Below are 21,627 nucleotides of genomic sequence, written 5' to 3'. Positions count from 1 at the left end.
AAAACAGGCGGGAGGGAAAGCTGTTGGCCCGGGGCCGCCCCCAGCCGGCTCGCAGCTGTAGTGGGCTCACTGCCTGCCCACGGTCAGGAAAATGGGCACATGGCCCAGGGAGCCGGGTGGGATGGGGGCATGGCTGCAGCTGGTGGAAGGTCTGACAGGACTCAGAGTGTGGGGGACCCCCTGGAGCCCCCTAATAGGACCTTCCACCAGGAAAGGGGATGCTGACTGCATCTGAATGTGGTCCTTGTACAGCGGGGCCAGGGAAGCGCCCGGTGCCAGCTGGGTGCTGCAGGGACAGGGGAGGGAGGGTGGCCCTGGGCTTTGGCTCCCTGCACCACCCCATGCCTCAGTTTCCCCAGTAATGCTCTCAGGGTGCTCTCTTGGGCTGTGTTGGGTGCATGGCGAGGTGGTCAAAGCCCTGGTGGGACCCTGTCCCTGGGGCAGACCCCTGGCATCTCTGGGCACAGGGCACTCTTACCAGCTCTTCCCGAGGGTGCTGGGTCTCCACTGGGGATACTGGTGTCCCCGGGGCCACCTCAGGCCCGGTGTGACAGGTTGCCCATGTCTTGCAGGTCATGCTGGATGCATCCTCAAATGTCTGCTGGCAACCAGCAGCCTCTTCGTCCTTGCTCACTTGGTTTTCCAGATAGGCCTGTACACAATTCCTACTTGGACTTGGCTGCGGGAGCCCAACTGTGAGTACGGGGATGCCTGTGCCCACCCTCAACCACCCATATCTCTGCTCCCCGTGGTGCTCTGGGGCTGAACCCTCGAGCTGGTGACATGTGGGACCCCATCCTGCTGGGTGCTCTGGGGCTGATGAGACTCTGCAGGGTCCCATACATGTGCCCAGCTCTGGGCACATCCTGTGCCATTCCAAGGGGCCTGCTGAGTGCCCACTGCACTGGGCACAGACCCTGACCTGCACCCCCATGGATGTGAGGTGTTATCCCCATGGGGTGGGTGCTCTGGGTGGGCTTGGAGCCCACGCAGGGTCTCAGTGCCCCTCCCTTCTTCCCTGCAGGCAGCTCCTGGGAGGTCCTTTTTCAGCACATTGGGGTTACAAGGTAAGGGTACCCCGGTGGTGGGCACCTGAGGGTTGGCAGTGGTGGGGGTGCCACCTCTGAGCCCTCCCCTGCTCCACTCTCCCCCCCCAGGCTGTATTCGAGCGACATTCCCAACGTAGTGCGTCTTGTGGCACCTGATGTTGGCATCCTGCTGATCTCAGTCATCTCCTTGTGCCTGTGCCGCCTCATGCCCAAGACCAACCCTGCCTCCTACAGCCAGAGACCAGAGTTCCTGGGCTTCCCTGAGCTGGTGAGAGCCAACCCCGGTGCCACTGGAACATCCCACTGGCTCCCACCAGCCTCCCCGTGGCTGATCCCTGGTCCCTGTCTCCTCCCTGGGGCACAGCAGCTGGTCCTTGACTCTTCCCCTGGGCACTGCCTGGGACACGGGGGCTTGGCATGGGGGCATCCCTGGTGGCTGGGGACCCAGTTTGGGGCAGGTTTGGCCACGGTGAAGGCTCAGCCATCACAGCACCTTGTATGGGCTGGGATGACTCAGCCGTGGAGGAGTGCCCGTGTTTGCTCCCGTGTTGCCGTAGGGATCACACCAAACAGCTGTGACTGTGGGATGGGCAGTTATGGGGTGCTGGCACCCAGCTTGAGCTCGCTAGTGCAGGGCTGGGTGCTGTGCTGTGCCAGCCCTGCCTGGCAATGCCAGCAGGTCACAGGGATGGTGTGCTCGTGGCACCCAGGTGCTCAAGGTCACGCAGGTGGACACAACCCCAATGGCCCTCCCTCAGCGCAGTGAACACCCTTGGGTGCTCTGACCCATTTTGGGGTGCTCTTGCTGCTCCAGGCTATGGTGCCTGGCTCTGGCCATGCCGGGCTGTAACTGGAGCATGGATGCCTTTGCTGTGAGGCTCTGGCCAGCACGGGAGGCAGGCTGGAAAAAAGCTCAGTGCTGGGAACCCGTGTTCCAGTGCCAAGAAAAACAGCCGCCCTTTGGAGGCGCTTTCCAGGCGGCTGATGAGATAAACACGGCCAGGTGCTGGGCACTGTGCCTGCCCTCCCGGCCACCCCTCCCCTGCCCTCCCTCGAGTGGGGAAACTGAGGAACATCCTGGGATCAGGTCCTGGAGCTCACACCACCCTTGTCTTGCAGAGGGAAGTGAATGCGAGTCGGCACAGATGCGCGGCCCACGCATGCCGGCCACTGGGCAACCGGCTGTTGCGGAAGGCTCACTGGCTGCTCTGGGAGGCTGGGAAGGGACTGGCCAACCTGCTGCTGGCCTTGGCGGGTGGGTGCAGGATGGGGGGGGCACGTGGTGAGGTGGGGGTCCTCCATGGATGTGCTGCTGGGGGGGATATGCAGTCCAAGAGGGGGATGCGTGTGCAAGGGGGGGAAGATACTCTGTCCAGAGGGGAGAGCTTGGTCCAGGGGAGGGATGCTTGGTCCAAAGTGGGGACACTCAATGCAAGAGGGTTGTGATGCTCGGTCTTAAGGGGAGGGATGCTTGGTCCATGGGGGAAGGATATTCAGTCCAAGGGGGAAAGCTCGGTCCGTGGACAGAGGGATGCTTGGTCTGAGGGAGAGATACTTGGTCCAAGGAGGGAGGATGCACAGTCCAAGTGGGAAGGATTTACAATCCAAGAGGGAAAGCTCAGTCCAGGAGGGAGGAGATGCTTGGTCCAGGGTGAGTGGATGCTTGATCCAAGGTGGGAGGATGCTTGGTCCAAGGGGCGACGCTCAGCCCAGTGGGATGCTGCTTGGTCCAGGGGGATGCTGGGCTGTGCACTGACTGCCCATGGGGCACCGCTCCCCAGGGATCATCCTGCCCTCCGCCTCCTCCAGCATCTACTACCTGTTCTTCTTGGGGCTGTGCCTGTGGTGGGCCTGTCACCTCCCCACCAGCCGCCAGGCCTTCAACATCCTCTACGTCCTTGTCGGGGTCTACAGCTCCAGCCACCTCCTCTGCCTCTATGTCTACCAGACACCCTTTGTCCAGAAGATCTTCCCGCCTTCCACCATCTGGGCACGGTGAGTCCATGGAGAGGGAGCTGTGCCATGAGTCCCTGTGCCACCCCGGTTGAGCCACGTGCTATGCCAGTGCCGAGATAGGACCCTGGCTCATGGTGGGGGGTAAGGCCGCCTTCTCTGTCCCCACAGAGTGTTTGGCTTCAAGGACATCATCCTTTACAAACACAACTGCTCCCAGCCCAACACCCTGGAGCTCAACACCAGCCACCCCTGGCCTGTCTACGCCAACCCCGGTGTCCTGCTCCTGCTCTGCTACGTTGTGGCCACCCTGGTGAAGCTGCGCTGGCGGTACTCCTCGGTGAGCTGGACCCCGTACCCGTGATGCTGATAATGCCCAGCATGTCCTGCTGTGACTGCCCCAGCCCTGACACTGGAGGGGAGTTGGGAGGCAGTGGGGTGCCTGCATGTGGGGTGCCTTGGCAGGGGATGGCAGTGGGGTGCCTGCATGTGGGGTGCCTTGGCAGGGGGATGGCAGTGGGGTGCCCTGAGCTGGCACCTACCCCTTGCAGAGAGCCATGTCGTGGCCAGAGCTGCCAGGCAGGGTGCAGATGGAGCTGGAGAACTGGCCCAGGGACACTGACAGCATGGCTGAGGACACTGACAGCGTGGCTGAGGACACTGGTGGCATTACTGAGCTCACCGGTGGCACGGCTGAGGACACGGGTAGCGTTGCTGGGGACACCAGCGGCATGGCTGAGGTCACCGAGGTGGGTCTGGGGGGCTGTGTCCCTCCAGCAATGCCCAAGCTGGCAGGGACTGGGTGTGTGGTGCTCTGGAGGTGCCAGGGTGGGCTCTGAGCTCTCTCTGCCCCCCAGCCCATGTTGTCCTCCGGCTCTGAGGGGCCGAACGTCGACACTGAGAACTGCACAGTCCACATCATGAACTCCCAACGACGTAAGCCTGACCCCACAACCTCCCCCTCCCCAGACCCTGCTTGCAGCCAGGGGTCCTTCACGGTCCCTTTCCCCATGCCAGGCAGGAGGCGTACAGTGGAGTGGCTGCCCCTGCGCATCCTGACCCTTTTCATCATGAGACAGAGCTACATCTGTGCCCTCATCTCCATGCTGGTAACAGACTGGGAGGGGATACGGACATGGGGAGGGGACATGGACATGGAAGGTACCTCCTGGGCTGAGCCTGCATCCTTCCTGCCCGCAGGTGTGGAGCATCACCTACCACAGCTGGCTGACCTTTGTGCTGCTGCTGTGGTCGTGCCTCATCTGGACGGTGCGGGACCGCCGGAACTTTGCCATGCTCTGCTCGCCCTTCATTCTCCTCTACGGCATTGCTCTGTGCAGCCTGAACTATGTGTGGTCCATGGACCTGGTCCATGAGCTGCCCACCTATGCTGGCTTCATGAGTCTTCATCAGCTGGGGCTGATGCACCACAGAAATCCCTTCTTTGTCCTGGGGGCAAAGGTAAGCACGGTGCTGTCCCTTGTCCCTGTCCCTGCCAGTGCCCAGCTGTCGCTGCTCACCGCCTGTCCCCACAGCTCCTGCTCATCCTCCCCTTCTGGCCACTGCTGCGGCAGTTCATTGAGGAGAAGGTGCTAAAGAGGCCCTTGACCACCAAGGTCCCGAAGATGTCCCTCGCAGAGTCAGGTGAGGCCTCCTGGTGTCACCCCACGGAGGGCCACCATGCCAGGCTGGGCAGCCACAGGTGTGGGGGGGACACAGGTGCCCCCCGTCCGGCTCCTGCAGCCCCCTCCGTGTCCTGCAGAAGTCAGCCATGCGCGGGTCATGCTGCAGACGCTGGGGTCTGTGCTGCTGAATTTCTTTGCCAAGTTCTGGATCTGTGTCTGTGGCGGCATGTTCATCGTAGTGAGCTTCATCGGCCGCCTTGTTGTCTACAAGATTGTCTACATGCTCCTCTTCCTCCTCTGCCTCATCCTCTTCCAGGTGGGGGACTGGGGACCCCTGGGGGCCCATGGCCAGCCCCAGAGTGGCCCCACTGATGTCCCTGTCCCTGCAGGTGTACTACAGCCTGTGGCGCAAGGTGCTGAAGGGCTTCTGGTGGCTGGTGGTGGCGTACACCATGCTGGTGCTCATCGCCAGCTACACCTATCAGTTTGAGGACTTCCCCATGTACTGGAGGAACCTGACGGGCCTCACGGATAACCAGTGAGTGTCCCTGACCCACCATGGGATCCCTGCTGGCACCAGCCCTGTGGTGGCACCAGGGCATGGCTAAGGGATGGGTTGCACGTGGGGAAACTGAGGCATGGAGCTGGCTGAGGCTGAGCCCTGACGTTGGGGGCTTGATGCCTGTGCAGGGTGGGATGGATGAAGCCCCGTGTTGACCCTCCCTTCCTCATCCAGGCTGAAGGACATGGGCTTGGAGCAGTTCAGTGTCTCCGAGCTCTTCTACAACATCCTCATCCTGGGCTTCTTCCTCCTGGCCTGCATCCTCCAGCTCCATTACTTCCACGAGCCCTTCATGTACATCACTGACCTGCAGCAGGCTCACCAGCCCAGTGTGTCAATCTTCTCCATCCCTGGGTAGGACCCTCTGCTGGGTGACACCCCTGCACCCCAAGCCCTCTGTCTCTGCTCTGAGCCCTCCTTCCTGCAGGCTGACGAAGAGCCGAGTGACACAGGATGCGGCTGATTCCGAGGGTGCCAGGACCAGCATCTCCAGGGAGTCACTGGGTACAGGGCAGGGGTGGGGGACAGGGTGGGAAGGGGTGTTCTCCAAGACAGAAAGAAGCTGGGAGGGTAGGGAGATGGATTTAGGATGACATCCAAGTGTGGGAGTGTACAGAGATGGATTGAGGAATCCTCCAAGCCAGGAACAGGCTTGCAGGGTATGGGGATAGATTGGGGTGTCTTCTGAGACAGGAAGAGACTAGCAGGAATGTGAGAATGGATTGGAGCATCCTCCAAGTCAGGAAGAAGCTAGGAGTGTATGGGGATGGACTGGGATCTCCTTCAAGTCTGGGAGGGTATGAGGATGGACTGGGATGTCCTCTGAGCTAAGAAGGGGCTGGGAGGGTATGGAGGTGTCCTGCAAACCAGGATGGGGCAGGAGGGAAGCATGGATAGGTTGGGGCATCCTCCAAGCCAGAAAGGAGCTGGGAGGGTATGGGGATGGATTAGGGTGATCTGCAAGCCAGGATGGGACTTGGGGGGTACAGGGATTTATGGGGGTCTCCTCCAAGTCTGGAAGGATACAGGGATGTCCTCTGAGCCAGGAACTGGCTGGGGGATGCAGCATTGGAGTGTGTTCCAAGTATGGGAGATTGTGGGAATGGATTGGGATGTTCTGCCAGCAAGGAAGGATAGAGGGATGGGTTGGGGTGTCCTCTGGGCTTGAGTGGCTGTGGGGGTGTCCACGAGGGTTCGTGTCCCCACAGCAACCAACAAATGGAAGCTGGTTCTGGAGCGCCTGGCCGTGCTGGGCCAGACCTTCTCGAACATGCTGACTCACGTGGAGGTCTTTGTGAGGCGTCTGCTGGAGCTGCACATCCTCAAGCTGGTGGCTCTTTACACCATCTGGGTGGCCCTGGAGGAGGTACCACTCAAGGTGCTGGGTTGGGGGGCTTGGCCGGGCACCCTGGGGTGCTGACATGGCTACTACCCCAGGTCTCGGTGATGAACTTCCTGCTGGTGCTGCTGTGGACCCTCGCCATGCCCTACTGCCGCTTCCGCCGCATGGCCTCGTGCCTCTCCACCATCTGGACCTGCATCATCATCGTCTGCAAGATGCTCTACCAGCTTGAGATCGTTGAGCCCCGCGAGTACTCCAACAACTGCACTCAGGTGCCCCGGGTGCTGGTTCTTGGGGTGCTTGTGGCAGCACAAGGAGGTTTCCTTGCTGGAGGTGGGATCTGATACCTGGGGTGCTCCCATTTGCAGCCCCTGCTCAATGCCACCAACCTGAGTCGGGAGGAGATGGGCAACTCCACACTGTACCGTGGCCCCGTGGATCCTGCCAACTGGTTTGGTGTCCGGAAGGGGTTCCCCAACCTCGGATATGTCAAGGTGGGCACGAGGACATTGTGGGGACTGCCTGGGGGGGATGCCTGGTGTGAGGCCATGGTCTTGAGCATCCCTTCCATGGGGGCCACCTGGGGGGATTCTTGGTGGCACACTGTGGCCCTGAGCATCCCCTCTGGGAGGACCACCTAAGGGGATGACTGGCTTCATGTCACAGTTCCAAACATCCCCTTTTAGGAGGACTGGCTGGGGGGGATACCTGGTGTCATGCCATGGTCCTGAACATTCCCTCTTCCCCCAGAACCACCTCCAGGTGCTGCTGCTGCTGGTGTTTGAGGCGGTGGTGTACCGGCGCCAGCAGTACCACCGTGTGCAGCACCGTGAGACGATTCCCATCACTGAGACCATCTTCCCGGAGCCAGAGTCGAAGGAGAACAAGGACGAGGACACGAACACGGGCAGGGACATGGACACAGGCGGAGACACAGACAGGGACAGGGACACGGACACGGGCAGGGACACGAACACAGGCAGGGACACGGGCAGGGACATGGACATGGACACGGGCAGGGACACAGACAGGTACACGGACAGGGAGAAGGACACAGGCAGGAACACCAACACGGACAAGAAATTAGACCGCGACCGGAACATCGTCTCATGTGCCAAATACTTAGTCAACTACTTCTACTACAAGTTTGGCTTGGAGGTGGGAGCAGGGCACTGTGGGGGGGTCCCACTGCTCACTGCACCCTGGTGCTGAGCCTCTGCACCCCCTTGCCCCCCAGGTCTGCTTCTTGATGATGGTGACCGTAATCGGGCAGCGGATGAACTTCCTGGTGATCCTGCACGGCTGTTGGCTCGTGGTCATGATGACACTGCGGCGCCGGGCAGCCATCGCCCGCCTCTGGCCCAAGTACTGCCTCTTCCTTGTCATCTTCTTCCTCTACCAGTACCTGCTGTGTGTGGGCATGCCACCCGCCATCTGCGTGGGTAAGGGGCACAGGGGGCCTTTCTGGGGCTCAGGGAGGTGTGGTCCATGTGTGGGGAGCCTGTGAAGGGGTTGGAGGAGGTGGCTGGCGTGAGTGTTCCTGCTGCCCCCCAGACTATCCATGGCGATGGAACGTCCCCATGAACTCGGCGCTCATCAAGTGGCTCTACCTGCCTGACTTCGTCATGCCCCCCAAATCCACCAATCTCATCAGTGAGTATGCCCCCAGCCTTTGGGAATCCTCTGCGTGTAGATTGCCCTGTTGCCCTACTCCAGTCTTGGCAGCCCCCTGCCTGCAGGGTGCCCTGTCCCCCTACACCAGCCCTTGGCACCCCAGTGCCCCTGGAGCACCCCCAGCCACTATAGGGGTCCCATCCTGCTTCCAGGAGGTAGAAGAACAGGCAGTAAGGGTGTGAGGACCTTGAAGAGTCTGCCCCCCTTGGAGGTGGGGCTTAAACAGTACCCACCCCCATTTGGGAGGAGCTATGGGAGATGGGAGATCTATGTCCCTTTTGGGGAGGAGTGTGTTGGAGCCACACGCTCTTTTGGAGAGAAGGAGGAGCCTGGAGAGCTCCACACCACTATGTGAGGAGTTGGATTCAAGCCACACCCCAGAGGGGGCAGAGCCTGGGGAAAACCACAGCTGCATGGGGGAGACAATGAACCCCAAATCCTGGGGAGGAGTGGCCTGGGGTGCCCCATTCCTTGGGGAGGAGCTTGGTGGGTGCCAGCATTCTGGGGAGCCCCCCAGCCTGAGCAGTGTGCCCGCAGACGACTTCTTGCTGCTGCTGTGTGCGGCGCAGCAGTGGCGCGTGTTCGAGGCCGAGCGCTCTAAGGAGTGGCAGGAGGCAGCAGGCGACAACAAGGAGCGGTTCGACCACGAGAAGGACCCCTACAACCCCCAGGAGAACTTCCTCCTCTGCCGGTGGGTGCCTGCGGCACAGCACCCCAACCCGGGGTGGCAGCCCTTGTGGGCTGGGAATGAGAACCCACCCTGGGATGGGACCCTTTGGGGTATAGATAGGATAGGACCTCCCCTGGGATTGGACCCTTTGGGGTATGGACACGATGGGACCCTTCCGGGATGGGATGCTCCCCTGGGATGAGACCCTTTGGGGTATGGACAGAATGAGACTGCCACCAGGATGGGACCTCCACCCTGAAATGGGGCTCCTTAGGGTATGGACAGGATGGATGGGACCCTCAGGCAATAGGAGCTGCTGGGCTGGGATCTCCTAGGATGAGACTGGGACCCCCTTGGGGCAGGGAAGCCCTCGTCCCAGTGCTGGGACAGGACCACTCCATGGCTGAAGCATGGAGGGGACAGAGCCCATGCTCTGAGTGCCCCATCCCGCAGGTGCTACCTGGACATGGTGAAGGTGGTGATCTTTCGCCATCTCTTCTGGTTCGTGCTGGTGGTGGTCTTCATCACCGGGTCCAACCGCATCAGCCTCTTTGGCCTCGGCTACCTGCTGGCCTGCTTCTACCTCCTCCTCTTCGGCACGGCCATGCTGTGCAAGCCAACCCGACCCCGCCTGGTGGTCTGGGACTGCCTCATCCTCTACAACATCACAGTCATCATCTCCAAAAACATGCTGTCGGTGAGTCGTTGTTCCCGCTGTAGGCTCCTTGGAGTCACCTGGGGTGTCCCCTGGGGAGGGGACAGGTGGTGACAAACCCCATGTGGGCCCTCTCTCCCTGCAGCTCCTCTCCTGCGTCTTCGTGCACCAGATGCAGAACAGCTTCTGCTGGGTGATCCAGCTCTTCAGCCTCGTCTGCACCGTCACGGGCTACTACGACCGTGAGCTGCTGGTCTGGGGGGGTCTAGTGGCCTTGGGGGTGTGGGTTTGGGCTGCTGCCTGACCTGCCTGCACCTCTGCCTGCCAGCCAAGGAGATGAGCAAGGACCTTGACTGCTCACTGCCCGTGGAGGAGGCAGGAATCATCTTGGATAGCATCTGCTTCTTCTTCCTCCTGGTCCAGCGGCGTATTTTCCTCAGCAGCTACTACGTGCACGTCCTGTGGGACCTCAGGGCCTCTACCATGCAGCCTTCCAGGTGGTGTTGGGGTCCTGGAGGGTCCCTGCAGGTGCCAAAGTACCCCCCTGACCCTCCCACCATCCCTGTCCCCACAGGGGTGTTGTACTGTTCCAGGCCAGCATCACAAAGAACCTGCACGCCCACCGAAGAGCTGAGAGGAAGTCACTGGCCCAGCTGAAGCGGCAGTGAGTGGCTTTTGGGGGGCACTGGGACCCCCCTCCCTGCAACCACCAATGCTTTGGGGCACCTCTGTGTATGTGGGGGTGCCTCTGCGGGGGTTCGGACAGCAGGCTCTACAGCATCCTCTGCCTCCAGGATGGAGCGGATCCGAGCCAAGCAGGACAAATACCGGCAGGAGCAGCTGTCCCGTAGCACCACTGAGGAACAGGATGAGGCTGAAACAGGTGAGAGCCAGGGGGTCCCTCCTGTGTCCCCAACCCCTCTCTGGGCACACAGGGGGACTGTGACCCATCGCTGACGCCCATCCTGGTGGAACCTCATGGAGCATTGTGGTGACACTCTCCCTGTCCCTCGGCTTCCCCCCCCACACCTGGGGTGGGTGCATCGAGTGTGGCCGTTCTCAGCCCTCCATCTGCCATCCCACAGCGCCCCGTGCCCCGGCGGACCCATTCTGGCAGAGGGAGCGGTGGTGGCGGCCAGGGTTAGACCACGCCGGAGGTACTGCCCTGGCACGGGGCCATAACGGGGCCATAACCTCGGTGAGGTCCCCCTGCCGGGACCACTAACACCCGTGGGGAGCGGTGGTGGCAGTGCTTTGGGCAAGGTGACACCCTGCATGTCCCCTGTCCCCGTGTGTGTACCCCCTAACCATGGCTCCTCTGCTCCCCATTACTAATAGGGTGTTGGACTAGGGGTGCCAGGCTGGGTTTGGAGTCACCTCTGAATGCTGGTGACGGAGGGGTCCCACCTTGGGGATGTGGCAGTTGAGTTGGTTATGTCCCCACTTGGGGTCCCCCCAGGGGTGTCCTCAGCTCAGTGCTGGGCAGGGAGCCCTGCGACATGGCCGCAGGGCCAGCATGGGTGTGACACCCCTGCCATAGCATGGCCACGCCATGACACCCCATGCAACCCCGGCAGTGCTGCATTCTGGGGAATACTACCTCTTTGAGTCGGACAGCGAGGAGGAGGAGGAGGAGGTGCCAGAGGAGTTGCAGTCGGGGAGGCAGGGCCCCTTCCAGGTGGGCAAGGCTGGGGGGCTGTGGTGGGGTTGGGGATGCTGGCCATGCCCACGGGGTGCTGATGGCCCCTGTCCCCCCTCCAGCTCATCCACCAGGCCATGACGACCAACACCAAGACAGTGCTCCGGCAGCAGGAACGGCGAGACCAACCCCGTGCTGAGAGTGCTGCAGGTGGGTCTGACACCTCAAAAGAGGGCTGGAGGGGCCAGGAGGGGCCAGAGGTCTGCCTGGTGCCTGCTGTTTGTCCTGGCAGTGGGGCTCCTAGTGTGTGTGTGGACTCTCTGATGGCTACCATGGGGTTGAGCACAAGCTGTGCAGCTTCTTTGGTGCCCACACTGGTTTTTGAGGTGGACGTAGGGGAACAAGGGGTGAGATGATGAATGGGAGCGGCCTAAAAATTATGTCTATCTTCTGTTAAGTCACTGCTACCCCTTCCCTGGGGCTCTGACCCTTGCAGGGGACCGTGGAGGGAGAGAGGCAGAGTTGGAGGCTGAAGAGCCTGAGCATGAGGAGGAAGTGACTGTGACAGGTTCCGGTCTGTCTGCAGGTGGGCAGGAGGACTGCAGAGCAGGGGAATGCTGGGTGGTCTGAGTGGACACTGAGTGATGCTCCACCCCTCTTTTTGCCCTGGCAGAGCAGAGCAACGTGTTGCATCGGGCACTGAACATGCTGCGGTTCCTGTGGCTGCTGTGCCAGGCCGTGGTGGACGGGCTGACGCAGTGGATGGAGGACTGCACCCGGGAATACCTGGACATGTTCGATATCCTATATGTGGAGAGATATACGATTGCTGTGCGGCTGGCCTCTGTGAGCACAGGGGGGACACCAGGGCATGGGGCGGGGAGGTGGCAGCCTTGCGGTGGCACTAACCCCCTGCCCGCTGCAGGGACAGAAGATGAACGAGGAGGTCCTGGATGACATGTACCTGGAGCAGCCACCGGAGCAGATGCCAGAGCAGTCGCCGGAGCAGCCGCCAGAGCAGCCACCAGAGCAGCCGCCTGAGGGGCCACCAGAGGGGCCCCCAGAGGAGCTGAGCCCACGCAGGTCTTTGACTACAGACTCCCAAAACGGCGCTGCTGCCAGACAGGTGCAGAGTGACTCTCCAAGGGAGCAGTTGGCAGTGCCGCAGACAGTGTGGCTCGCACCCCCCAAAGGCAGCCAGGAGCAGGTGATGTCTGAGGGGTCCCAAGAGGATGTGGTTGGGTCTCGGCAGCGCCTGTCCGTGCTCCTGAACCGCAGGAGGACGGCCGGTGAGCTCCTCCTGATCAGGTACAGGGGATGTGGGGACAGTGGGGACAGTGGGGACGGGGCTGGCAGGCGGCAGGGATGGCTCAGCCTGTTTGCTGCACCCTGCAGGAAGCCAAAGACTTCACCGCTGAAGGAGGCAGAGCTTTTCTATCAGTCCCACAACCGGTTCCTGAAGCTGCTGCTGGCTGGGTACCACTGTGTGACCGCCCACTCTGAGCTGGTCTGCTACTTCATCATCATCCTCAACAACATAGTGTCCGCCTCCATCATCTCCCTCTTTCTGCCCATCCTCATTTTCCTCTGGGCCATGCTCTCCATCCCCCGGCCCACCAAGCGCTTCTGGATGACTGCCATCGTCTTCACTGAGGTGGGCAGGGGGTGACTGGTGAGGGGATGATGCCACCCGGCCCTCCACTGCCACCCACTGACCCCAGCATCCCCATAGGTGATGCTGCTGGTGAAATACCTCTTCCAGTTCGGGTTCTTCCCCTGGAACAGCTACACCACACTGCTGCGCAATGAGGGCAAGCCCTTCTTCCCACCACGCATCCTGGGCTTGGAGAAGAGCACCCGCTACCTCAAGTATGACCTCTTCCAGCTCCTGGCCCTCTTTTTCCATCGCTCCCTGCTGCAGGTGAGCTCTGAGGCATGGGCAGCATGTGGGTGGGCGTTTTGTGGGAGCTGGAGGTGGTCCTGGGAGCTCTGAAGAGAACCAGTGGGTGCTTGGTGTCTCTGCTGTGGTTTCCCACTGTTGCTTTTTGGGAATTGATGCTGTGAGTGGGGGATGAGGTGCGTGGGGCTGGGGGACATCAGGACCCCCATCTCCCTGACCATGTCCTTCCACAGGGCTATGGGTTGTGGGACTATGATGAGGACTCCTTATCCAAGATGAAGATGGAGGCGAAGTGGGCAGAGGAAGAGGAGAAGTGGGAGGAAGCAGCGCCCCCATCGCAGATGGTGTCTGAGGAAGGGATGGAGGCTCCAGAAGAGCCAGGAGCACCAGGCTCAAACATGAGATCGGAGTCAGAGGGTGATGCCATGGAGCAGGAAGAGGGGAGTGAGGCCATGGAGCTGCGCTGCAGGAAGAAAACGGCTCAGAGGAGGAAGACACCAGAGGAAGGGAGCACCAGTTCCCTGCTCTCACAAGGGTGGCAAGGCTGGCATCGCCACAGTATGGCCCTGCTGGACCCTAACTGTTCTGTGTGCTTAGCCTCACTTCCAGGGGTTGGGGAGAAGACGGGAGAGGCAGAAGAGAGCCATGCTCAGAGGAAGCTGAACGCATTTGGATTGTGGGTCAAGTGCTTCTTCCTCACCACGTGAGTGCCAGTGGCGCTGGTTAGGGTGGGGGATGTGGGGTGCAGCCCCTGTCAACTATTCCCTGTGTCCCCTGTCCCCTGCAGAGCACAGAGCATGTACCAGCCGGTGCGCAAATTCTTCAAGGACATTCTGCACACCGAGAACCGCGCGGCCACCGATGTCTACGCCTTCATGTTCCTGGTTGACGTGGTCGACTTCATCATCATCGTCTTTGGCTTCTGGGCCTTTGGGGTGAGCAAGGGGTCCCGCAGGGCACTGACTGGCAAGCCCCCACTGCAGAGTGAGGCCTGACCATATGCTGACCTCTCCTGCATCTCAGAAACACACGGCGGCCACCGACATCACCTCCTCGCTGTCAGAAAACCAAGTGCCGCAGGCTTTCCTGGTCATGCTGCTCTTCCAGTTCACCACCATGATCATCGACCGCGCGCTCTACCTCCGCAAAACTGTGCTGGGCAAGCTCATATTCCAGGTCGTCCTGGTCTTTGGCATCCACGTCTGGATGTTCTTTATCGTACCAGCGGTCACTGAAAGGTACTGAGAATCCCCTAAGGATGCCCTGCCATGGCACAGTGTAGTCCTTGGGTGGCACCTTTGTGTCCCCAAGCCCACATGGTGGCCCAGGCTGGCCGGACAGGTGGCTGAGGGGTGACATGTCCCTCCTGCAGGTTGTTCAACCTCAACATGGTGGCCCAGCTATGGTACTTTGTGAAGTGCATCTACTTTGCGCTGTCGGCCTACCAGATCCGCTGCGGTTACCCCACCCGCATCCTGGGCAACTTCCTTACCAAGAAATACAACTACCTCAACCTCTTCCTCTTCCAAGGGTACGGCACAGGGCTGCGTGGACCTCCAGGCACCCCAAGGGTGCCATACCACCTCCCCTTCCTGTGTCCCCCCCAGATTTCGCCTCGTGCCCTTCCTGGTGGAGCTGCGTGCTGTGATGGACTGGGTCTGGACGGACACCACGCTGTCTCTCTCCAACTGGATGTGTGTGGAGGACATCTATGCCAACATCTTCATCATCAAGTGCAGCCGTGAGACTGAGAAGGTACAGTCCCCCCTATGCCAGGAAGGGCCCCTCACTAAGCCTCCTGTTGTTTGGGGTCCCCCTGCGCCTTCTCAACACTGTGTGCTGTCTCCTTCCCATCCCAGAAATACCCCCAGCCCAAGGGGCAGAAGAAGAAGAAGGTTGTGAAGTATGGCATGGGGGGCCTCATCATCCTCTTCCTCGTGTGCATCATCTGGTTCCCCCTGCTCTTCATGTCGCTGGTGCGCTCCGTGGTGGGCATCGTCAACCACCCCATTGATGTCACTGTCACCCTCCAGCTGGGGGGGTATGAGGTGAGGATGCGTAGGGGGTGTGCTGGGGGTCCCCTGATGAGACACTGGGGTCCCCTGCCGTGCTCATGGCCCCCTGTCCCCCCTAGCCACTGTTCACCATGAGCGCCCAGCAGCAATCCATTAAGCCCTTCACCCCCGATGACTACGAAGACCTCACCCGGCATTTCGACCATGACCCGGTAAATCCTCCCCCCATCCCAAAACCTGCCTGCTCCATCCCACTGGCTGCCTGGGGGGCTGGCAGATGCCATGGTGGGGCTGAGCTGTGTCCCCCCCATGGCAGGTGGCTATGCAGTTCATCACCCTCTACGGCTACGAGGACATCGTGACCGTCCGCATCGAGGGCAGCTCGGGCTCACTCTGGAGCGTCAGCCCCCCCAGCCGCGAGCAGATGCGGCAGGAGCTGCTGAATAGCTCCTCCGACATCACCGTCCGCTTCTCCTGGTCCTTCCAGAGGTACTGCTGGCACAGCAAGGGGGGGTCCAGCCTTGCCTGCATCCCCCCTACACACACTCAGTCTCTACTATCCACAGGGATCTGGGCAAGGGGGGCACAGTGGAGACCGCCTTTGACAAGCACAGCACTGACCTGGTGCCCGGTGCACCCGAGCGCCTGCAGCTGGCCCAGCTGCTGGAGGGCACCCGGGATGCCCCCGTGTGAGTGTCCCCTGGGGAGGGGGGGAACCAGACCCCCATGCTTGGCAGGATGGTGTAACCCCCCTCCTCACCCCACTTTCTTGCAGCCAAGTGGCCAACCTATTCCCCAGATACGTCCGGGCGCCCAACGATGTCGACGCCGAACCTGTCGAGCAGCTCCTGCCAGGTAGGTCCCACCATGACCCCCCAAAAGAATCAGCACTGGGGCATACCAGCTGCTGTGCAGTGCCCTGATGGTGCCACCCCCTTGAAGACGGGGAGGACATGAGTCCCAGTGTGCCCTCGCCCTAAAAAAATTCATCATTGGGTGCCCACCAGCAGTTGTGCTCTGCCCTGATAGTGCCACCCCCTGCAGACAGGGAGGACATGGGTCCCACCAAGTCCCCCCACTGAAAAAATCATCACTGGGTGCCCACTAGTGGCCATGCTGTGCCCTGATGGTGCCAACTGCCCTGCAGATGGGGAGGACATGAGTCCCACTATTTCCCCCTCCCAATAAAAGTCAGCACTGGGGACACACCAGCAGCTGTGCTGGTCGCTGATGGTGCCACCCCCTTGAAGATGGGGAGGACATGAGTCCCACCATGTCCTCCCCCAAAAACTCATCCTTGAGAGCACAGCAGCCAGGCTGTGCCCTGATGGTGTCACCCCCCCCCAGATGGCCACGACAGCTACCTGGATGTGGAGGTGCAGCTGAAACGGGAGCGCAGGGGCCAAGGGAGTGACAACTTTGTGGAGTGGTGGGTGCTGCGGCTGAAAGACGCCCCCCCCGAGGATGGCAACATCCTGCCCATGATCATCTTCAATGACAAAGTCAGCCCCCCGAGCCTGGGCTTCCTGGCTGGCTATGGGTACGTGAAGGGGGCAGAGGGTATTGGGGGGCTCCAACCACCAGGTGGGGTGTGAAGGGAAGGGATGGTGGGATTCAGGGATACAGGATGTGTGTCCCCCTTGCAGGGTCATGGGGCTGTACGTGTCCATCGTGCTGGTGATTGGGAAGTTCGTGCGGGGGTTCTTCAGTGAGATCTCTCACTCCATCATGTTCGAGGAGCTGCCGTGTGTGGATCGGATCCTGAAGCTGTGCCAGGATATTTTCCTGGTGCGGGAGACGGGCGAGCTGGAGCTGGAGGAAGAGCTCTACGCCAAGCTCATCTTCCTCTACCGCTCGCCCGAGACCATGATCAAATGGACACGGGAGAAGTAATAAGGGGAAGGGGCTCCAGCCCCCTCCCTCACAGGGGCATCACCGCCAATGCCTTAACCAGCCCCTCCAAAGCTGGGGCCGCATCCTGTCCCAGGAGGTGGTGGGATGTGGGGTTCTGGCCGCTCGCTTTGAGGGAGGATGTTTTTCTGGATGTTTTTCTTACGTTGTTTTGAAGCTGTTCCACCTGCACAGACCACGTTGTGCCTTCCCAGGGAGGGGGACAGCAGGTGCTCCCCCCACCCCCTGGGTGCCCCTGGCTGCCAGGTGGGGATGGGGAGGTCAGGAGCCAGCCTGTACCCTCTCCCTTGTTGTCCCCAACCCTGTTCCAGAACCAGGTTGAACTCAAAAGCAATAGCCCCCCCATCTCCAGGATGGGGGTCCTGAGTTATGGCCCCTCCAGTTGGGGGGAGGGGTTCTGGCAACCCCAGTTGGACTTTAGACACTTGTTGACTTCGAGTTTGTTTTTGTTTTTTATTAATTCAAATGGTTTATTTATATAGATATTGAATAAAACAAACTTGAGGCCTCCATGGCTGACAGGTAGCTGGGGCAGGGAGGGTGGGGGGAGCAGGGACATGCTACTCTGGGGTTACCAGCACTCCTGGACCCCAGTAAATGGGGGGGGGGCTCTCCCTGCCTTTGGCTGGAGCAGAAATGGGTGCCAGGGGTCGCCACCAAGCTCTGGTGGGGCTGGCACCTGCCCCAGTACTGCCACTGAGGGACGGGGGGCTGTGTTCCCCCCTGTCCCCAACCCCTTCAGCTCTTGCTGCGCTCCTGGTTCTCCTGTGTCTGCTGCGCCATCTCTGCACTGCAAGGGATGGACACACTGGATGGATGGACATGGCACTGGGGGCTGAGCTAGCAGGGAGGGGACTCCCACCCCCCTTACCTGTGGATCCTGCGCTGGGCCTCAGCACGCATGTACGGTGGCAGTGTGGTGAGGGGGCCCTGCAAGAGACGAGGGGTCAGGCTGGAGATCCCCATCCCCATGGAGAACCACCCCACTGCACCTCAACAGCCTCACCAGCTCCTTGAAGGTGAGGCGGCAACTGTAGCACAGTAGTGGAATATAGGCAGCTTTGCTCTCAGCCCTGTGGGAACAGCGACATGGACAGGGACACTCATTGGTGCCACTGGGGTGGCCTCAGAGGGGGTATGGAATGCTGGAATCCCCCCTGCCCACATGCTCACCCCTGCTGGCAGCACCCATTCCCCACTGGCTCCAGCTCCTCCCAGATCAGTGTGGGCTCCAGGGCCAACTCCTCTTCTGCAAGAGCCAGAGGGCAGGGAGGCAACTGTGGGGTGCACAGCTGCTCCTCAAATCCTCTGAGCCCCCCATGCCCAACCCACTTACCTCCCTCAATGTCCAGGCCACAGAGGCAGAGGAGGCAGCGCTGGGACTCGCTGCTGGCCTTGGCTGGGTCTGGGCTCAGCTTCTCCCCTGTCCTGCAGCCAACACAGAGTGAGTGCACCCCAATCCCCCACTCACTCCCCCCACCCCACTGTACCTCCACATGGAGGTCCCTGTACCGGTAAACAGTGCTGATGGTGGAGGGGAAATCCTCCTGCAGCCCCAGGAGGAAGCGCTCGATCAGGTGGTGGATGCTGGGCTTCTCCCGGCGCTGTGGGGGCAAGTGGAGAGGGTAGGGGCAAGACTGGGAGGTTTGTCCCCACCATGGAGACACAGCTTGGGATCCCCAACACGGGCCACCCCTACCTTGGTGAAGAGGGGTGGCACGATGACAGTGGGGATGTTGAAGAAGTGGTTGTAGAAGGCGATCTCCTTGGCCGTGTAGTCCCGCATGGGCCGCACCACCATCACATCGCCGTGGCGCTTGTCTGTGAAGCCCTGTGGGTGTGTGGCTGCCAGGGGTCTGTGCCACCACCAAGCCTTGGATACCCCCCATGGCATCATGTCACCCCTCGGGTGCAGGTGACCGTCCCCAGCTCACCGTGTCGACGGCAAGGAAGGCACCACGGCCCAGTGACAGGTTGGTGAGGAGCTTGATGGCCACGCGGGTGCAGGTCTCGCCCGTCATCACCTTGGAGTAGCCCCTGCTCCGGGCCATCTGCAGGATGAGGTGGGTCCTAGGGATGAGGTGACACCGGTTCAGAGCCATCATGCCATGCTGGTGCTGGAGCTGGGCAGGATCAGCCCCTCACCGCAGCATCTGCAGCAGCTCCTCCCGTGCTGTCGCTGTCTCGACGGCCTCGAAGATCCGAAGCAGCTCCTGGGTTTGGGCAGTGTCAGGCAGGCGGGGAGTGTACGGGGGTCCCACTGGCATGTCCTGGGTGCTATGGCCAGGCAGAGAGGTGGCACTGTCCCCCTCCCCCTCCTGTCGCTTCTGCTGAATAAAGCTGTCCACAGCCTCCTTGTAGGAGGGGCCAGATGAGCCGGACTTGCTGGACTGCTCTGGCCCTGGCTGTAAGATGGATGGGGGCAGCTCCAGTGCCTGTGGGACAGAGATAGATACAGGGGGAAGTTGGGGTGTCCAGGTGTGTCCCCTCACCTCAGTGCCTGTCCCCATGTCACCTCAATACCTCCTCCAGGTGGATCAGGTAGTAGGGGAAGCCGGTGGCCCGCAGCAGGGTCTCCATGTGGGTCAGGGTCTGTTCCCGCTGCTCTGGGCTCTGCCTGCGCACAGCTCCCTCTGGAAGGCAGGTGGGCAGTGCCAGGACCACTGTCACAGTGAGGAGGGGGCACCCACCGCACCCATGGGGCCAGGAGGACAACCCAGGGTGCTCCGGCCTTGCTGGGCTGGGTGGTAGCACCCTGGGTCTGGCATGGTGCAGTGGGATCCTATGCTGGGAGCAGGTAGTGGGGCAGGGAGGGGGGAGTGGGGCTGGGAATGGGGCAGGGAGCAGGCACTGGGGCTGGGAGTAGGCAGTGGGGCTGGAAATGGGGCAAGGAGCAGGCACTGAGGCAGGGAACAGACACTGGGGAAGGGAAGGGGCAGCAGAGCTGGGAGCAGGTAGCGGGACAGGGAATGGGCAGTTGGACACTGAGCATGCAGCAGGGCCAGGAATGGGCTGGGAACAGGTCTGGGAATGGGCAGCTGGACACGGAGCAGGCAGCAGGGCTCAACCTTACCCTCAACGTAGACAAGGCCGGGGATGAAGCGGAGCCTCTTGGCTGCCTCCCGGCTGAGCCCCTGGCAGAGGCACAGGGTGAGCAGGGTGGGTGAGCTGTGCCACCCCGCCAACCCCTCCCGAGCCCCCCTCTCACCTCCTGCACCTGCCGGACCATGGCACTGGAGGCTGAGCCCCCCGACAGCGCCAGCAGCACCTGCGAGAACAGCAAGGACAGTCACCAGCCCTGGTGCCACCACTGGGTCCCCCCTCTGCATTCCCCCACTCCTGGTACCTTCTCTCCCGGGAAGATGACACGGTTCTTGCCCAGCATTGCACGGAATTTGTGCACGAAGTACTCACGGAAGCAGCCGCTGTGGGAACCCCTGAGTCTGTTCCACTGCCCCCAGGCCCCATGTCCCTGAGCCCCAACGTCCTCAAGTCCCCCACTCCCAGCCTTTTTCCTGAGACCAATGTCTCAGAGATCCCATGTCCATGAGTCCCAACATCCCAGACACCAAACATCCCTGAGACTTGATGCCTCAGAGACCCCATGTCCCCAAGCTCCCACTTCTCAGAGACCCTATGTCCCAGAAACAAAAGTCCATGAGACACAATGTCTCCAGGCTCCCATGTTCCCAAGACCCAATGTCTCCAATTCCCCACATCCTCAAGACTCAATGTCCCCAAGGCTTGATGTCCCCAAACCCCAAAGTCCCCAAGCCCTGATGTCCCAATATCCCCAAGTCCCGGTGTCCCCAAGCCCAAACATCCCGAACACCCAATACCCCCCAGCCTGATGTCCCCCATCCCATTGTCCCCATCCGATCCCTCACCGGCAGAAGGGGTCCCCGACGCGGATGATGAGGGCGGCCGTGCCCTGCCCGCACTTCATGCAGGTTCGGGGGTGGCTGTGGGGACACGGTCGGTCACCGGGGACACCGGGACTCGACCCCCCCCGGGGGCGGTACCGAGCGGGGGGGCGGCGGTCCCAGTCCCAGGGCAGCACGAGGGGCTATCGGGCATTACCGGGGGATACCAGGGGGAGCACCAGGGGGTACAGGGGCAGCACCGGGGGGGCAGCACCAGAGGCAGCTCCAGAGGGTACCAGAGAGAAATCAGGAACACACCCGGGAGAAGAACGGAGCGGTACCGGGGGGTACTGGGGGAGCACAGGGGATATACCAGAGGCAGCACGGCAGGGATGCCTGGGGGATACCGGGAGGTTACCGGGGGTTCATCCTGATCCGGAGCGGGCTCCCACCTGTCTCTTGGTGCGCGGCGGCGCCGCGGCGGCTCCGCGTCCGCCCCGCACCCGCCACCGTCACCCGACACGTCGCACATGGAGGTGCCGCTCGGCCTCGGTCAGTCCCGGTGGATCCGGTGGGTCCCGTGGGTCCCGGTGTGTCCCGGTGGATCCTACTCAGTCCCGGTGGGTCTCGATGGATCCTGCTCAGTCTCAGTGTGTCCCGTGGGTCCCGGTGGATCCTGCTCAGTCCCGGTGGGGCCCGCTCGGCTCCTCTCGACCCCGCCGTGTCCCGGTGTATCCCGCCATGTCCCCGAGCGCTCCGGTCGCGCGGC

At 61.5% G+C, this 21,627-nt stretch overlaps 2 protein-coding genes across 6 annotated transcripts in view; one reads left to right on the top strand and one right to left on the bottom strand.

Annotated features, from left to right (window-relative positions):
* The window catches only part of PIEZO1 (piezo type mechanosensitive ion channel component 1), a 24,621-nt gene extending 7,114 nt beyond the window's left edge, over positions 1-17,507 (top strand). Inside the window, exons 3-49 of one of the 3 annotated variants that reach the window (XM_032701210.1) lie at positions 573-695; positions 1,025-1,067; positions 1,158-1,317; positions 2,169-2,304; positions 2,831-3,044; positions 3,174-3,342; positions 3,554-3,751; positions 3,860-3,938; positions 4,020-4,111; positions 4,203-4,463; positions 4,538-4,646; positions 4,765-4,943; positions 5,017-5,165; positions 5,364-5,543; positions 5,617-5,693; positions 6,398-6,555; positions 6,627-6,803; positions 6,900-7,025; positions 7,282-7,689; positions 7,769-7,973; positions 8,086-8,184; positions 8,743-8,896; positions 9,329-9,572; positions 9,676-9,772; positions 9,859-10,027; positions 10,105-10,194; positions 10,325-10,413; positions 10,616-10,687; positions 11,108-11,208; positions 11,292-11,379; positions 11,666-11,755; positions 11,843-12,015; positions 12,095-12,477; positions 12,565-12,823; positions 12,902-13,090; positions 13,303-13,772; positions 13,857-14,004; positions 14,093-14,307; positions 14,442-14,600; positions 14,677-14,824; positions 14,929-15,117; positions 15,204-15,296; positions 15,401-15,573; positions 15,651-15,773; positions 15,860-15,939; positions 16,432-16,624; positions 16,731-17,507. In XM_032701210.1, the coding sequence (XP_032557101.1) occupies positions 573-695; positions 1,025-1,067; positions 1,158-1,317; positions 2,169-2,304; positions 2,831-3,044; positions 3,174-3,342; positions 3,554-3,751; positions 3,860-3,938; positions 4,020-4,111; positions 4,203-4,463; positions 4,538-4,646; positions 4,765-4,943; positions 5,017-5,165; positions 5,364-5,543; positions 5,617-5,693; positions 6,398-6,555; positions 6,627-6,803; positions 6,900-7,025; positions 7,282-7,689; positions 7,769-7,973; positions 8,086-8,184; positions 8,743-8,896; positions 9,329-9,572; positions 9,676-9,772; positions 9,859-10,027; positions 10,105-10,194; positions 10,325-10,413; positions 10,616-10,687; positions 11,108-11,208; positions 11,292-11,379; positions 11,666-11,755; positions 11,843-12,015; positions 12,095-12,477; positions 12,565-12,823; positions 12,902-13,090; positions 13,303-13,772; positions 13,857-14,004; positions 14,093-14,307; positions 14,442-14,600; positions 14,677-14,824; positions 14,929-15,117; positions 15,204-15,296; positions 15,401-15,573; positions 15,651-15,773; positions 15,860-15,939; positions 16,432-16,624; positions 16,731-16,977 (7,778 nt within the window). In that variant the 3' untranslated portion in view covers positions 16,978-17,507. Of the gene's footprint in view, positions 1-572; positions 700-1,024; positions 1,068-1,157; positions 1,318-2,168; positions 2,305-2,830; positions 3,045-3,173; positions 3,343-3,553; positions 3,752-3,859; positions 3,939-4,019; positions 4,112-4,202; positions 4,464-4,537; positions 4,647-4,764; positions 4,944-5,016; positions 5,166-5,363; positions 5,544-5,616; positions 5,694-6,397; positions 6,556-6,626; positions 6,804-6,899; positions 7,026-7,281; positions 7,690-7,768; positions 7,974-8,085; positions 8,185-8,742; positions 8,897-9,328; positions 9,573-9,675; positions 9,773-9,858; positions 10,028-10,104; positions 10,195-10,324; positions 10,414-10,615; positions 10,688-11,107; positions 11,209-11,291; positions 11,380-11,665; positions 11,756-11,842; positions 12,016-12,094; positions 12,478-12,564; positions 12,824-12,901; positions 13,091-13,302; positions 13,773-13,856; positions 14,005-14,092; positions 14,308-14,441; positions 14,601-14,676; positions 14,825-14,928; positions 15,118-15,203; positions 15,297-15,400; positions 15,574-15,650; positions 15,774-15,859; positions 15,940-16,431; positions 16,625-16,730 lie in introns of those variants that run through there. The other 2 variants (XM_032701212.1, XM_032701211.1) reach the window with 2 other exon arrangements.
* CTU2 (cytosolic thiouridylase subunit 2) lies at positions 17,426-21,627 on the bottom strand. 3 transcript variants are annotated; one of them, XM_032701214.1, is made up of 15 exons: positions 21,311-21,627; positions 20,883-20,957; positions 20,342-20,420; positions 20,204-20,263; positions 20,069-20,129; positions 19,519-19,628; positions 19,141-19,430; positions 18,930-19,065; positions 18,695-18,826; positions 18,508-18,599; positions 18,332-18,423; positions 18,169-18,244; positions 18,002-18,068; positions 17,867-17,925; positions 17,426-17,785 (listed from the first exon to the last, which is right to left on the bottom strand). In XM_032701214.1, exons 1-15 carry the CDS (start codon positions 21,388-21,390, stop codon positions 17,734-17,736), a joined length of 1,461 nt encoding a protein of 486 aa, XP_032557105.1. In that variant the 5' UTR covers positions 21,391-21,627; the 3' UTR covers positions 17,426-17,733. The 3 variants fall into 3 exon arrangements, with proteins under 3 accessions (XP_032557105.1, XP_032557106.1, XP_032557104.1); XM_032701215.1 differs by lacking the exon at positions 21,311-21,627 and adding an exon at positions 21,076-21,260 and having other exon boundaries at positions 17,447-17,785; XM_032701213.1 differs by having other exon boundaries at positions 17,447-17,785; positions 18,169-18,423.

Source organism: Chiroxiphia lanceolata, chromosome 13 (assembly GCF_009829145.1).
Source record: "Chiroxiphia lanceolata isolate bChiLan1 chromosome 13, bChiLan1.pri, whole genome shotgun sequence".
NCBI classification, from domain to species: domain Eukaryota; kingdom Metazoa; phylum Chordata; class Aves; order Passeriformes; family Pipridae; genus Chiroxiphia; species Chiroxiphia lanceolata.
Note: the sequence above shows the minus strand (reverse complement) of the source record. Positions and strands in the feature narration are given on the sequence as shown.

Bases quoted from the DNA above. Each gene is read 5' to 3' on its own strand.
- CTU2 (XM_032701213.1), bottom strand. From the start codon at position 21,390: ATGTGCGACGTGTCGGGTGACGGTGGCGGGTGCGGGGCGGACGCGGAG. The intron at 20,264-20,341 runs GTACCAGGAGTG...CTGTTCTCGCAG, and splicing joins TCATCTTCCCGGGAGAGAAG to GTGCTGCTGGCGCTGTCGGG. The intron at 17,786-17,866 runs GTAAGGGGGGTG...CATCCCTTGCAG, and splicing joins GCCCAGCGCAGGATCCACAG to TGCAGAGATGGCGCAGCAGA.